The sequence below is a fragment of the Rhineura floridana genome, chromosome 2 (genome assembly GCF_030035675.1).
Source record: "Rhineura floridana isolate rRhiFlo1 chromosome 2, rRhiFlo1.hap2, whole genome shotgun sequence".
Classification (NCBI taxonomy): Eukaryota; Metazoa; Chordata; class Lepidosauria; order Squamata; family Rhineuridae; genus Rhineura; species Rhineura floridana.
In genome coordinates this window covers 240,187,256-240,203,620 of record NC_084481.1, presented here as the reverse complement: position 1 = coordinate 240,203,620, position 16,365 = coordinate 240,187,256, and the positions used below count along the sequence as shown (strand labels likewise).

General features: G+C 46.2%; 1 protein-coding gene across 1 annotated transcript in view; it reads right to left on the bottom strand.

Annotated features, from left to right (window-relative positions):
• LOC133378470 (delta(24)-sterol reductase-like) overlaps nt 1–16,087 on the bottom strand; it is a 34,839-nt gene extending 18,752 nt beyond the window's left edge. The window contains exons 1-2 of the mRNA XM_061613330.1: nt 15,299–16,087; nt 12,411–12,566 (exon numbers count right to left, since the gene is read on the bottom strand). Of these exons, the coding sequence (XP_061469314.1) occupies nt 12,411–12,566; nt 15,299–15,529 (387 nt within the window). The 5' untranslated portion in view covers nt 15,530–16,087. The remainder of the gene's footprint in view (nt 1–12,410; nt 12,567–15,298) is intronic.
• Between the last annotated feature and the right edge of the window lie 278 nt (nt 16,088–16,365).

Below are 16,365 nucleotides of genomic sequence, written 5' to 3'. Positions count from 1 at the left end.
GTATACAAAAGGTTCAGACTGGGACCTGACTACTTTAGAAAATTATTCCGAAACTGTCAGATCCAAGCAGGGAGGTCTTTTGTTGAACTCGGAGCAAAGCTGACGGATATATTTGGGAAGTGGATGAGTAGTGCCAAAGCTCAGTCAGTGGAAGAGGTGAAAAGCCTCATGATACTGGATCAATTATACCATCAGTTACCACCAGAAATAAGGCTCCTGGTCAAAGACCGGTCCCCTACATCGGTGCAGGAGGCCGCAGAGATGGCGGATCACTTTGCCTCCAACAGAACTGGCTGGGTGGGGAAAACATCAAGAGAGTTTAAACCCAGACCACTGGTCTAGAGTGCCTCCACCTTGTACTGGGCCAAGGAGACAGACTGGGAATCTTGTTGGTGTACCGCCCACCTTGCTGCCCAACAGCTTCCCTAGCTGAGCTGACAGAGATAGTCTCGGAGGTGTTGTTGAGGTCCCCCAAACTTGTGGTGTTGGGGGATATCAACGTTCATGCCGAGACTGTCTTATCTGGAGCGGCTCAGGACTTCATGGCCTCCATGACAACCATGGGGCTGTCTCGATTTGTTACTGGCCCAACGCATGTGTTGGGTCACACTCTTGATTTGATCTTCACCACTGGTCATGGAGATGGTGATCTGGAGGTGGGGTATTTTTCATCTACTCCATTGTCATGGACAGATCACCGCCTGCTGAGTTTTAGACTTACGACGACTCTTTCCCTCTGCAAGGGTGGGGGACCTATTAAGTTGGTCCGCTCCCGGAGGCTTATGGATCCTATTGGTTTTCAGAGGGCTCTGGGAGTTTTTCCAGCTGATAGTACTGGCGCTCCTGTCGAGGCCTTGGTCGAACTGTGGAATACAGAGATGGCCCGGGCTATCGACACGATCGCTCCTGCGCGCCCTCTTCGATGCAGAGCTCATACAGCTCCGTGGTATACCCCGGAGCTGAGAGTGATGAAGCAAGAGAGAAGGAGGCTGGAGTGCAGATGGACACGAACTCCAGACGGATGCAATTATGCTTTGGTAAGTGCCTCTACTAAGTTGTAAATAAAAGCGGTAAGGGCGGCGAAGAAGTCCTACTTCGCTGCCTCTATCAAGACATCTCTCTGCCGCCCAGCAGAGCTTTTTAGGGTTGTACGAGGACTCTTACATTCTGGTCCTCAAGATACCATTGAAACATCTGAAGCTCGCTGTAACGACATTGCAGGGCACTTCCAAAATAAAATCGCATGCATCCGTAGGGACCTAGACTCTGATGTTATGACAGATGAATCCATTGAAGTGTCCAGAACACGGTCTTGTCTTTCATTATTGGATGAGTTTCAGTTGGTGCAGCTTGAGGAAGTGGACAAGGTGCTTGGAATGGTGCGGGCGACCACGTCTGCTCTAGATCCTTGTCCATCTTGGCTGGTCAAGGCTAGCAGGACTAGTACCACCGGCTGGGCCAAGGAAGTGATAAATGCCTCCTTGAGTGAGGGAGTAGTCCCTAGTAGCCTCAAGGAGGCAGTAGTGAGACCTCTTTTGAAGAAACCTTCCTTAGACCCAGATAACTTGAACAATTATAGACCGGTGGCAAATATCCCCTTTTTGGGCAAGGTTCTGGAGCGGGTGGTTGCCAATCAGCTCCAGGTGCTCTTGGATGAGACCGATTATCTGGATCTGTTTCAATCCGGTTTTAGGCCTGGTTTTGGCACTGAAACAGCCTTGGTCGCCCTGTACGATGACCTCTGTCGGGAGAGGGACAGAGGGAGTGTGACTCTGTTGATTCTCCTTGATCTCTCATCGACGTTTCATACCATCAACCATGGTATCCTTCTGGGGAGACTCGTGGAGTTGGAGGCACTGCTTGGCAGTGGTTCCGCTCCTACTTGGCGGATCGTCGCCAGAAGGTAGTACTTGGGGAACACTGCTCGACACCTTGCACTCTCCATTGTGGAGTCCCTCAGGGGTCGATTTTGTCCCCCATGCTTTTTAACATCTACATGCAGCCTCTGGGTGCCGTCATCAGGAGTTTTGGAGTGCGTTGCCACCAGTACGCTGATGACACGCAGCTCTATTTCTCCTTTTCATCTTCTACAGGTGAGTCTGTGGATGTGCTGAATCATTGCCTGACCGCGATAATGGACTGGATGAGAGCTAATAAACTGAGACTCAATCCAGACAAGACTGAGACACTGTTGGTGAGTGCCTTCCCTGCCCACATGGTGGATGTTCACCCTGTTCTAGATGGGGTTACACTCCCCTTGAAGGAACAGGTTCATAGTCTGGGAGTTCTTTTCAATCCTTCCTTGTCTCTTGAGGCGCAAGTGGCCTCGGTGGCAAGGAACGCGTTCTACCACCTTTGGTTGGTAGCCCAGCTACGCCCCTATCTGGACAGGGATGACCTCGCCTCAGTTGTTCATGCTCTGGTAACTTCTAGGCTGGATTACTGTAATGCGCTCTACGTAGGGCTGCCCTTGAAGACAGTTCGGAAGCTTCAGCTAGTGCAAAACGCAGCAGCCAGACTGCTGACGAGGACCAGCCGGTCAGCACATATAACACCTGTTCTGGCCCGTTTGCACTGGCTACCTATTTGTTTCCGAGCCAGATTCAAGGTGCTGGTTTTGACCTATAAAGCCTTACACGGCGTGGGACCGCAATATCTTGTGGAACGCCTCTCCTGCTATGAACCTACCCGGTCACTTCGCTCAGCATCTAAGGCCCTCCTCCGGGTACCAACCCATCGAGAAGACCGGAGGACAGTTACTCGATCTACGGCCTTTTCTGTAGTGGCCCCCGAACTGTGGAACAGCCTCCCCGAAGAAGTACGCCTGACGCCTACGCTTCTATCTTTTCGGCGCCAGGTTAAGACCTGGCTATGCTCCCAGGCATTTTAAGCGTTTACGTTATAATTTTATATTTTTATTTTTTATTTTGTTGCTGCTTGTGTTTATTGTTTGTTGTCTGATTTTATTGTTGATATTTTGTATTTTAACCTTTCTGTACACCGCCCAGAGAGCCACTCGCTATGGGCGGTCTATAAATGAAACAAATAAATAAATAAAATAAAATAATGGTGGCAGAAAGGATGTGGTGCCACAGCGAGTGAGTCCTCCAGTAAAATCTGAAGGGCACAGGACACCCCAGAGTGGACCTGTGTACCCTAAAACAGAGGAGAAATTATGCTACAAATGTGGTAGACCGGGGCACCTACATTTTCAATGTGAGGTTGCCAACCCCATTAGTAATCCTGCTCAGGCAAGGGCAGTAAAAATAGAACCAAACGATTTAACCACAAAAAAGGTTCAGTTCTGCCAGATAAACTGGACAGAAGTAACAGACCTTGATTCAAGTCTGAGAGAGGAAGTGAGTGTACAAGGGGCAAATTATTGGGCATTGCTTGACACTGGTGCCGCTCAGACATTACTGAGGCCAGATTTAATAAAATCTGAAGAAATATTACCTCAGGAAACGGTGAATATCCAAGGAGTGAGGGGTCAACCAGAAAGCTTGCCTGTGGCCCTGGTGAAAATGGCGTGGAGAGGCCGAGAGGGCAGATATAAAGTAGGCATTAATGCCCAACAACAAGAACCAGTGATACTGGGAAGAGATGTTATGGGGGCACAAGGGAAAATATATGTGGTGACCAGACAGCAACTTGGCAGAGAAACAGAAGCCATGTTAAGGGGGGCTGAAACAAACAGGGTGGAATCTGCGAGCCTCAGGTCCCCATAGCAACCCTTGGCAGGCCTGCTGAAGGAGACAAACTGTATCAACTGGTCTCTGGGGAAGAGACAGAGCATTTCAGATAAGAACTGAATAAGGATACCAGTTTGAATCAAATAAAGGAGCAAGCCCTGACCCAACAGATTCCTTTCACTGACAAACTGAGGAATCAAGTTGTGTGTGAGAATGGGATTTTATATAGACTGTGGATGCCTGCTGAGAGAAAGGATGAATGTGAACCAGTGAAGCAATTGATAGTACCTAGCAAATACAGAACCAGATTGCTAGAGGTAGCCCACGATGTCCCATGTGCAGGACATCTGGGAATAAAAAAGGCCAAGAGGAGATTGGCTGCACACTATTATTGGCCAAACATCTCCAAAGATGTAAAACAACATTGTCTATCTTGTGGTATATGCCAAAAGGTGGGAAAAAGTGGAGTAAAGACTAAGGCACCCTTAAAGCCCCTTCCTATAATTGGACAACCCTTTTATAGAGTGGCAATAGATTTGGTGGGCCCTTTTTCCAAACCCACAAGGCATGGCAAGAAATATCTAGTGGTGGTGGTGGATTTTGCCACCAGGTACCCAGACGCAGAAGCACTAAGATCTGTAGAAGCCCCTGTAGTGGCAGAGGCTTTATTAAAAATCTTTATGAGGCTGGGTTTCCCTCATGAAGTGCTGACGGATCAAGGCAGTGTATTCATGGGAGAAGTGATGCAATGTATGTGGAAATGTTGTGGTCTAAAACATCTAAAGACCACTACTTACCATCCGGCCACTAATGGGCTAACAGAGAGATTCAATGGAGTTTTGAAGGGCATGATAAGAAGCTATGTTCAAGATCACCCACAAGACTGGGATGAACGGTTGGGATGCTTCTTATTTGGATACAGAGAAGTCCCTCAGGAGTCAACAGGCTTCTCACCCTTTGAACTGATGTTCACTAGAAAAGTGAGGGGACCTTTGGAACTGTTAAAAAATTCATGGGAAGGAACCCTGGGAGAGTACAAAACATCTGTAGTAGATTTTGTATTGGAATTTCGCAATAAATTAACATCAATGATGGAGGTGGTGAAAAAGAATTTGAGTCAAGCACAGCAGAAGCAAAGTTACTGGTATGACAGAACAGCCAGGGAATGTGTGTATGATGTGGGAGATATGGTTATGGCGTTCATACCCAGGAAACATGACAAATTACAGGCTAACTGGGAAGGACCATATACCATCAGAGAAAGGCTTGACACAGTGACATATGTAATCACCACAGACCAATTAAACAAAAGCAAAGTGGTTTATGTAAATATGTTAAAGCCTTACCATACCAGGGATGCACAGGTGTTGCAAGTTACCTTATTCCCTGAGGGAAGTGGGCCTGAACTTCCGGATTTGGTACAGGAAAGCAAAGGAGGGGTAGATCAAGTGGAATGGTCAGAAGAGGTGAAGGAGGAAGTAAAAGAAGAGATTCTGAGAGTTTTGAAAAACTATGGGAATCTCTTTAGTAATAAACCTGGCCGAACCAGTATAGCCAAACATTCCATTAATACTGGAGATCATGCCCCAATCAGATCTATGCCATACCGTGTGAATGGGAAAGTTTTGAGTGAGATCAAAAAGGAGGTGGAAGATATGCTGGAATTAGGAGTGGCTGGTTTTTATAGGAAGTTTGTGAGAAATTTTGGGGAAATAGCAACCCCCTTGCATGAATTAACAAAGAAGAAGTGTTCTGAGCGGGTGGTATGGACGGATGAATGTCAGAAGGCTTTTGATCTGCTGAAGCAAGCCTTGTGCCAAGGACCCATATTAATAGCACCAGACTATGAGCAACCATTCATCGTGGCTACAGATGCGTCAGACCTCGCGCTGGGAGTCGTCTTGCTGCAGGAGCTCCACGAGCTAGAGGGAGCCCCAGCTGACAAAGCGTCAAGGTGAGTTAAGCAGCAGAGCGAGTTCGGCAGCAGGGCGAGGAGGCCAGGGCCCCCCACTCTGCCCGTCTGTTCCCTGACCTCAACTAAACCGCAGTCTCCAACCCATTGACGTAATAAACCTTAAACAAAACTATGCAGGTAAGAAGCCAGCAAGGGTGTGGGGGCTTTCCAGTGTTTTGCACCGCCTGCAGCATGTATGACTATCTGCCTGTTGGACAGAAGTCGTGGGTGTGCTCTCGGTGCAATGAGCTCCTGGCTCTCCGGGAACGACTTCATTTCCTTGAGGCCAAGGTGGCGGACCTGGAAAAGCGGAGAGAGGCAGAGAGGTGTGTGGAGGAGGCCTTCAGGGACGTTATAGCTGTGTCCCACTCCAACGATGATAGCTCTTCTGCTATCATGGACAACGATGGTCTCGGGGAAGGAGAGCATCCAGCTGAGGAAGAGGGAAACGATCCCTTAGAAGGGACCCATTCCTTGGGGGATGAGCAGCTATCCTCTCGTGCCGAGGATATATCTCCAGGGGGTGGAGGGATCCTTGTAGTGGGTGATTCGATCATTAGGAACATAGACAGTGGGGTGTGTGATGGGCGTGTAGACCGCAAGGTGTTTTGCCTGCCTGATGCGAAGGTTGCGGATATCGCCTGTCGTTTAGATAGTTTGGTAGACAGTGCTGGGAAGGAGTCAGTGGTCGTGGTGCACGTTGGCACCAACGACATGGGGAAATGCAGCCGTGAGGTCCTGGAAGCAAAATTTAGGTTGCTAGGTAGGATGCTGAAAGCCAGGACCTCCAAGGTGGCTTTCTCTGAAATGCTACCGGTTCCACGCGCAGGACCAGCCAGACAGGCCCAGCTTCGCAGTCTCAATGCGTGGATGAGACGATGGTGTCGGGTGGAAGGGTTTGGATTTGTTAGGCACTGGGGAACATTTTGGGACAAGCCGGGCCTGTACAAAAGGGACGGGCTCCACTTGAACCAGAATGGAACCAGACTGCTGGCACTTAAAATTAAAAAGATGGCAGAGCAGCTTTTAAACTGACTGAGGGGGGAAACCCGACAGGAGCTGAGAAAGGTCCGGTTCGGAATAAACCTCCCCCCTGGGATAAAAACCAAAGAAATGATGAAATTTTAAAAGGGGTAGGCCTAGAAGTAGGCATTGTGAGAGCAGGGGCACAGGATATAAATTCAGAAGAGCAAAATTACCACAGGCCTAACCACAAGTGCCAAAGACACTTGAAGAGAGACACTGCTTACAAGTGCCTGTACGCTAATGCTAGGAGCCTCCGAACCAAGATGGGAGAACTGGAGTGCTTGGTCTTAGAGGAGAGCATTGATATAGTGAGCATAACCGAGACCTGGTGGAATGGAGAAAACCAGTGGGATACGGTTATCCCTGGATATAAACTATATCGGAAGGACAGGGAAGGACGTATTGGTGGCGGAGTCGCTCTATACGTGAAAGAAGGCATTGAATCCAGCAAGCTCGAAACCCCCAAAGAGGCAGATTCCTCCACAGAATCGTTGTGGGTGGTGATACCATGCCCCAGGAGGGATTTAATACTGGGAACGATCTATCGTCCCCCTGATCAAAATGCTCAGGGAGACCTTGAGATGAGATATGAAATTGAGGAAGCATCCAAACTAGGAAATGTGGTAGTAATGGGTGACTTCAACTACCCGGACATAGACTGGCTGCATATGTGTTCCAGTCATGACAAAGAAGCAAGGTTTCTAGATATTCTAAATGACTATTCCCTAGACCAGTTGGTCATGGAACCGACCAGAGGGACGGCAACCCGGGACTTAATCCTCAGTGGGGACCGGGACCTGGTGCAAGATGTAAGTGTTGTTGAACCGATTGGGAGCAGTGACCACAGTGCTATTAAATTAAACATACATGTAACTGGCCAATTGCCAAGAAAATCCAACACGGTCACATTTGACTTCAAAAGAGGAAACTTCACAAAAATGAGGGGATTGGTAAAAAGAAAGCTGAAAAACAAAGTCCAGAGGGTCACATCACTCAAAAATGCTTGGAAGTTGTTTAAAAACACTATATTAGAAGCTCAACTGGAGTGCATACCGCAGATCAGAAAAGGTACCGCCAGGGCCAAGAAGATGCCAGCATGGTTAACGAGCAAAGTCAAGGAAGCTCTAAGAGGCAAAAAGTCTTCCTTCAAAAAATGGAAGTCTTGTCCAAATGAAGAAAATGAAAAAGAACACAAACTCTGGCAAAAGAAATGCAAGAAGACAATAAGGGATGCTAAAAAAGAATTTGAGGAGCACATTGCTAAGAACATAAAAACCAACAAGAAAAAATTCTATAAATACATTCAAAGCAGGAGACCATCTAGGGAGACGATTGGACCCTTGGATGATAAGGGAGTCAAAGGTGTACTAAAGAACGATAAGGAGATTGCAGAGAAGCTAAATGAATTCTTTGCATCTGTCTTCACAGTGGAAGATATAGGGCAGATCCCTGAACCTGAACTAACATTTGCAGGAAGGGATTCTGAGGAACTGAGACAAATAGTGGTAACGAGAGAGGAAGTTCTAAGCTTAATGGACAATATAAAAACTGACAAATCACCGGGCCCGGATGGCATCCACCCGAGAGTTCTCAAAGAACTCAAAGGTGAAATTGCTGATCTGCTAACTAAAATATGTAACTTGTCCCTTGGGTCCTCCTCCGTGCCTGAGGACTGGAAAGTGGCAAATGTAACGCCAATCTTCAAAAAGGGATCCAGAGGGGATCCCGGAAATTACAGGCCAGTTAGCTTAACTTCTGTCCCTGGAAAACTGGTAGAAAGTATTATTAAAGCTAGATTAACTAAGCACATAGAAGAACAAGCCTTGCTGAAGCAGAGCCAGCATGGCTTCTGCAAGGGAAAGTCCTGTCTCAGTAACCTATTAGAATTCTTTGAGAGTGTCAACAAGCATATAGATAGAGGTGATCCAGTGGACATAGTGTACTTAGACTTTCAAAAAGCGTTTGACAAGGTACCTCACCAAAGGCTTCTGAGGAAGCTTAGCAGTCATGGAATAAGAGGAGAGGTCCTCTTGTGGATGAGAAATTGGTTAAGAAGCAGAAAGCAGAGAGTAGGAATAAACGGACAGTTCTCCCAATGGAGGGCTGTAGAAAGTGGAGTCCCTCAAGGATCAGTATTGGGACCTGTACTTTTCAACTTGTTCATTAATGACCTAGAATTAGGACTGAGCAGTGAAGTGGCCAAGTTTGCTGACGACACTAAATTGTTCAGGGTTGTTAAAACAAAAAGGGATTGCGAAGAGCTCCAAAAAGACCTCTCCAAACTGAGTAAATGGGCAGAAAAATGGCAAATGCAATTCAATATAAACAAGTGTAAAATTATGCATATTGGAGCAAAAAATCTTAATTTCACATATACGCTCATGGGGTCTGAACTGGCGGTGACCGACCAGGAGAGAGACCTCGGGGTTGTAGTGGACAGCACAATGAAAATATTGACCCAGTGTGCGGCAGCTGTGAAAAAGGCAAATTCCATGCTAGCGATAATTAGGAAAGGTATTGAAAATAAAACAGTCGATATCATAATGCCGTTGTATAAATCTATGGTGCGGCCGCATTTGGAATACTGTGTACAGTTCTGGTCGCCTCATCTCAAAAAGGATATTCTAGAGTTGGAAAAGGTTCAGAAGAGGGCAACCAAAATGATCAAGGGGATGGAGCGACTCCCTTACGAGGAAAGGTTGCAGCATTTGGGGCTTTTTAGTTTAGAGAAAAGGCGGGTCAGAGGAGACATGATAGAAGTGTATAAAATTATGCATGGCATTGAGAAAGTGGATAGAGAAAAGTTCTTCTCCCTCTCTCATAATACTAGAACTCGTGGACATTCAAAGAAGCTGAATGTTGGAAGATTCAGGACAGACAAAAGGAAGTACTTCTTTACTCAGCGCATAGTTAAACTATGGAATTTGCTCCCACAAGATGCAGTAATGGCCACCAGCTTGGACGGCTTTAAAAGAAGATTACACAAATTCATGGAGGACAGGGCTATCAATGGCTACTAGCCATGATGGCTGTGCTGTGCCACCCTAGTCAGAGGCAGCATGCTTCTGAAAACCAGTTGCCGGAAGCCCCAGGAGGGGAGAGTGTTCTTGCTCTCGGGTCCTGCTTGCGGGCTTCCCCCAGGCACCTGGTTGGCCACTGTGAGAACAGGATGCTGGACTAGATGGGCCACTGGCCTGATCCAGCAGGCTCTTCTTATGTTCTTATGTTCTTAGGAGAGAGAAGGCACCAGACATCCAGTGGCGTATCTGAGTCGCAAGCTGACGCCGAGGGAGAAAAACTATTCGTCGGTCCAAAAGGAGTGCCTAGCGGTCGTGTGGGGACTGAACAAGTTGCGCCCATACGTGTGGGGACGAAGATTCACGGTAACAACGGATCATCGGGCCTTGTTATGGTTGCAGACTATGAAAAACCATAACACTATGCTGCAGAGGTGGTCCTGGGCCCTACAAGACTATCAAGTGGACTTCCAGTTCATAAAAGGCAAAGACAATGTACTGGCCGATGGACTTTCCAGGGAAGTGGCTTGGACTGCAGTGACGTGACCAGACGGAGGAACAAAGAAAGACATTTTCCCCATAGAGACTTGTTATATTGTTAGCGCGACGTATAAATCCTGGAACAGGAATAATACTCTGCCGTTGTTTTAAGGGGGGGGAAATGTGATGTTCCTGTATTAGTGTAAATAGGGTAAGTGCTGTTTGTATAGGAGATACATGGTAAGTAGAATGAAAGAGGAAAGGGGAGTGAATGGGCAGTAGAATGTTGGATGATTGGCTGAACGTTTAAAATGGCTGACAGTATAAAAGGAAGAATGACAGTGGAATCTGGGTGGTGAATGTTAGTGGGTTGTTTTGGTGGGTTTTGAGAGGAGATTGTGTGGAGAGTTGGTGGATGTGAGGAGAGGGTGGAGTTCGGATTAATACTAAGACCAGTACCTCAGGAATAGATGTAACCATATGCTTAAGTGCCTTTTAAAGAAATCTTGTTATCTTTGTTATTCAATAAATACTTTTGGTTTACCAAAGGCCTGATCCTTGGCTGGGGTTTCACAGACCAGAAGGGAGGGTAAGGTAAATACCAAGGCTGAAGGATAACAAATGGTGGCAGCGGGGAAGGGAAAAATAACACCACAAGCAGTCTGAGTAAATCAAAGGGATTGGGACAGCTTAAGCACGCAGTCACAGAGGTAACCTAATTGAGGGAGACTCAGGCCGAGTCTCTGGGACTACTGGTTATAGGACGTGACTGGTGGTGCTGCCTAGCAGGGGGATCTGTTGAGATCTGTGCTAGAGCGGGGAGAGAAACCATAAAAAAGGACAGTCCGGACTGGTGGAGTCCCTGGTGGTACCTAGAGACAGGCAGTAACCACGAGCAGGTAGGAACCTGACAGGGAGAGCCAGGGAAGGGCGTCACAGTTCTCTATATGTGAGAGCCATATTTGACCCTGTTGTCATGGACAATTCGCTACTTGATCAGGTTTGATTTCAAAGCTGCCTGTAACCTCCAAAAGAGCAGACCACAACATTTGATGGTCAGCCCCTGAAGGCTGATGGACCCAGAGAATTTCCTGAGGTTATTGCGGAAATGTCTTTAGTTGGAAGTCTTGCAGAGTCCTTGGTTTCTGCCTGGAATAGGAAGATGACCTGGGTCATCACTATGATCACTCCCAATAGTCCTCTACCTATCCAGAGAGCTTCTCAGCTCCCTGGTATTCTGAGGGTAATGAAATCTCAGGATCAATGACTAGAGCACAAACGGCAGAAGACTCAAAGTGACTATGATTGAACACAGGTGAGAACCTAGTTAGTCTTGCTCTGTGGGAATAACGGCAAAAAAATAATTTTTCACCACCACTATTGAATCTGTTCAATGCCATCCAGCAGAACCAGTTTAGAAGCTGCAAGAACCGCACAGTGGGAATCCAGGTAGCCACCTAGTGGTTGATCTTCCAAAGCTAAGAGAACAGGCTTTGGGTGCAAGACACAGCAGTGCAGCCAACTCAGAGATCCTGTGTTCCAAGTTCTGATTCTTCCAGTTGTAAATTTGAAACCACACTGAGTCAGGTACACCAAAGAGAACTGGAAAGCACAGAAACCATTGGGCTTAATTATGTTCTACAAGAGCAATGTCTATTTTTATTATTTATTTATTTAACATATTTCTGTCCCGCCCTTCTACCCTATAATAGGGCACTCAGGGCGGCTTACAATAATATCGAGCACGTACATAATAAAACTGTACACAATAAAAATCACAAAAACATTAAAATACATAAAATACAATTAAAATACATAAAATAATATATATACATATACACAGACATACACACATATATGCATATATAGGGAGTGGTACTGAAGGGACTACTGAGGTAAAAAATAACACAGAAGGCATAAAATCAGAGTCAGGCTCTACCTTCAGTCCCTCCCAAAGGCTCTCCGGAACAAGGTTGTTTTCAGAAGTCTCCGGAAAACCATCAGAGAGGGAACAGAGCGAGCTTGTTGGGGTAGGGTATTCCAAAGCTTGGGGGCCATAGCTAAAAAGGCTCCCTCCCACATGCCTGTGAATCTAACATCTTTCACTCCAGGTATGCAGAGGAGACCCAAGGCAGATGATCTTAAATCCCGGGCAGGTACATATGGGCGTAAGCAGTCCCTCAGGTACATTGGTCCTATTAAAGCCCACAATTTGAATGGAAGTATACATTTCAAGCTTACCATTCTCTCAGCGTCCACCTCCAAAACATCCATCAAGTTGATTGTTATGTTCTTAAGAGTCTTCTTGTACTTTCCAACGCGAAGAGATACTGTAAGCCAGCCAGGGCGGCCTGTGCACATATATGTTCTTTGGCCTTCTTTTTTCCACTCTCGTACCTTCAAGAAAGTAACATTAATTTAATCTCTTATATATAACAACTATTTTTGGACCTGACATTGTTTTTACAAGCAGTAAGCTTTCCTCTTAGTTCTACCTCTTTATAGTTATTCAACTTTGCAACCAAACTTTTGTTTTTTAATTTAAAGAGACTCCAAGTCTTTTTACACTTTGATACTGGCAATTAAAGTAAGCATGTTTTAGATTTACACCTTAGCACAAACATGAGCGTTCCCAGAGAGATCGTGGCTGCTGCACTCCTCCCTTTGTCCTCCTGCTGCTGTGAACTAAGCCATGATTTGGCTTAGAAAACTGGCCAAACCTGGGCTTGTAGTTTTTCCCCTTCAGGCAAATCATGTGCTGTAAACCAAGGAACAAACCTTGGTTATAGTTTGTGACACAAGTGGAGTGACACAAAACACAAGCACATTAAGACAAACCATGGCTTAGCTCACAGCAGCAGAATGCCTTGGACAGCGGCACAGCAGCCACCATCTTCTCTCCAGGATCCCGCACACTTGTGCTTAGCCATAGCTTGGCTTCGCATTACATGTCAGCCAGCTCAGTTTAGTCTTGGAAGAATAGCTCTCAAAAAAATAAGAAACATTATCTTTCTTAAGAGATTAGCTGCTAGGTTATTAAGATTATAATTTATTAAATAGTACTGGCAAAGATATACCTGAACACTACTGCTTTAGCACATGTTATGAATGTGAACTGAACCTGCAGATGTGCTGTTGTGGCCAATTCCTGGAGCCACTTCAAACAACACATACAGGTTTAGGATAAGCTGAAGGAGAGTCAGGTACAGCATGGAGTCAGGTACAACAGACAGTGGCCTGTTTTCATGCAACACTAAGCCAAACCATTAGCATTACAATCGAGACAGAATAAGAGAGCAAACTAGTATTTGGCAAGCACAATATAGCACAGACCATTCTGGACTTGTTTGCACCATGATGCTCAGAAGACTGCAATGTCAAGTTAAAGTATCCCATGCCAATACACCCCCTTATGATTATGATGATAAATTATATAGTGTCACAAGTGTGCAGAATACACGTCACTAGGTCCCTGCCTTAAGAGCTTACAATCTAAAATTCAATACAGGAAACAGAATAAAAAGAAGAGAGAGGTGAAGCAGCTATAAACAGGGAAAGAATACAAAGTTGCTTCAATTACACATGGAATCAGTTCAGCTTTGCAAAATAAGCCTACTAAGTTATTAGCCCACAAAAATATTAACCTAACAACACATATCTGGATTAGGCTGCAGCCCTAACCCCACCTAACTAGGAGTCAGCCCCATTAAATTCAATAAGATTTACTTCTGAGTAACCATGGATAGGAGCGGCACAAAGACAGATATAGCAGGCAAGAAAGACTCTTATCCTTTACTTGCCTAGTCACCAAGAAGAGGTACACATTCCACATTCACTGTTATTATTATTAAATTTATATCCAGTTCTTCCTCTCAAAAGGAGCATTACAGGTGACTGGGTGATACTTTGCATGCAGGAGTACTCGGATTCAGTCCTTGGCATCTTCAGGTTTTTTTCTTTTGGCTTCTCCATTTTTATAAAGAATTGGATAGTAGCTGATGGATGTATAGGGTCAGATGGGCAACAAATCTGATCTGATCCTAGAAGAGTCCACACGTTGGAAATGTAAATGTGAAATGATTCCTTCCATCAACAGGGACACATTACAGAAGGTAAAAACTTGTTCTTGCACAACTATCTGCCAGGGAGGTACACTGCACAGAAGTCTCTGCGATTTGAATGTTTCTGGATAAATGGTTTTCCTGGAGTCAGGCATATACCTACATAAGCCACACAAGGACTGCACTATTTCCCTCTCTTGCTTATGTCTGTGGTCCATAAACAGAGGACCAAGAACTAAACAGATTTACTGTGGATGATACTGTCCATAAGGGCAACAACTTGCCAAATACTGATGCTAATTCAGTACATAGAGATCAGGAATACCTTGTGTATCTTGATTTTTATATTTTGAAAGCTGCTTAGATGTCCATTCCGGCACTGAGTGGTATTAAATAAAGTAATAATTTTATGTATATGACTAAATAAAATCATAATTTAGCACGACATCACTGCTACAGGCACAGAACTGCTTGCGCAAGGTTTTAGTCCAGAGATAGGGAACCTGTGCCCCTTTCCCAGGTGATGTTGGCCTCCAACTCCCATCAGCCCCAGCCCACACAGCCAATGGTTAGGGATGATGGGAGTTAGGTACACAGGAAGCTGCCTTATACGGAGTCAGACCATTGATCCATCAGTTCAACAACATCTGGAGGACCACAGCTTCCCCATCCCTGCTTTAGTCCAAGGGTGGAACAAGAGATACAAGCCAAATTGAGACATATACCAGCATGTCCTCTCCCTCTTTCTGTATCAGAAAATTTCCATTATCAGCCAATGCAAAGCCAACAACAATTCATAACCACCCTCCCCACAAAAAAATCCGACACGTTTGATGCTGTGGGTAGTCCTTATTTGCAGCTCAGAACTGTATGTAACATGAACGTTATTCCCATTTCAGTATTTCTCTGGTTATATTCCCTGTTTGAAAGCCTCTACTCCTGGAAACTACTGACAGAAGCAGTGGGCTACAAAAACACCCTCAGCCTCCCTAGAACACTGAGCAAAGTTGCGCCTCTAACTTCTAATTCTCACAGCATCTCTTTTCTCTCCCCCCCCCTTCTTCTCACCTGCTCCTGGATATTGCGAACTCGCAGGTTATGCTGTCGGGGAGCACTGTGGAGCTTCTGCACAACCCAGGCGCGGAACTGGTAATAGATGTCGAAAAGGACAGAAAGGGGCAACAGGAAGAGGCACACGAAAATCCAGCGGTGATGGACCAACACATACGCAATCCCCTTGTAGCGGGCCCACAGAAAGAGCAGCAAGAGCCCAACCGCGAAAGACAGCAGGGGGCCCATCTCCGTTACAAACACGCGCGCACACGTCAAATAACCTGAGTTCTCTAAATCGGATCTGCTCGACGACTCCTATACGGGACCACCCAGGATGGCACTGAGTAACTGACACAACTTGTTTACCCAGCTCGCCTGCACAACTGTCTCTAGCGCCCCCTTATGACCACCAGCAGCCAGCTGTTCCAACAACTGCCACCCGGAAAAGTCACGCTACCCCACACCTCCTCCACGGCCACACTGCGCTTTTTCTTCCCCCATACACAATTGTTAGCACCTTTTTAATAGTACCGGATCTTCAAGCATACAACGCGTAACACACACACCCTAGTTTATATACTACGTTTAAGGTCAAGAGGTGCATTCATAAAAACACCTTCGAAGACACGCTTCCACGCTAACAGAACAATTTTAACACTCGCTTACAGACTGTAAACCCTATTGCCTTCGCCCTTCTCAACTCTCCTGGCTGCCTCTTCCCCCAGAATAATCAGCCTTTAACTGCGCTTCCCTAGCCTAGCCGAATCTTTTCCTCTCGCTGACGGCAACACCATCCACAGAAAACACGCAACATTTCCGAGCGCTTAATCTTGTAAAGCGCTCAGCACCCGGCGTTCCTCCCCCGCACAACTCGAGGGACAGCCCACCTCTCTCCTGGTTGGCTGGGCGGCTTGCTCGGAGGTGAGGAGAGGGATATCGTCCAACCAATGGGTAAGCGCGCTTGGATCGGATCAGGCGCTGAATGATGGGATTGGCTGGAGGAGCAAAGGCCGGCTTTGGCGGCGGCGGGGGGCTGGGATCTGGACACCAGTTTCTCCAGATGCTTCTGAACAGCACGAGGC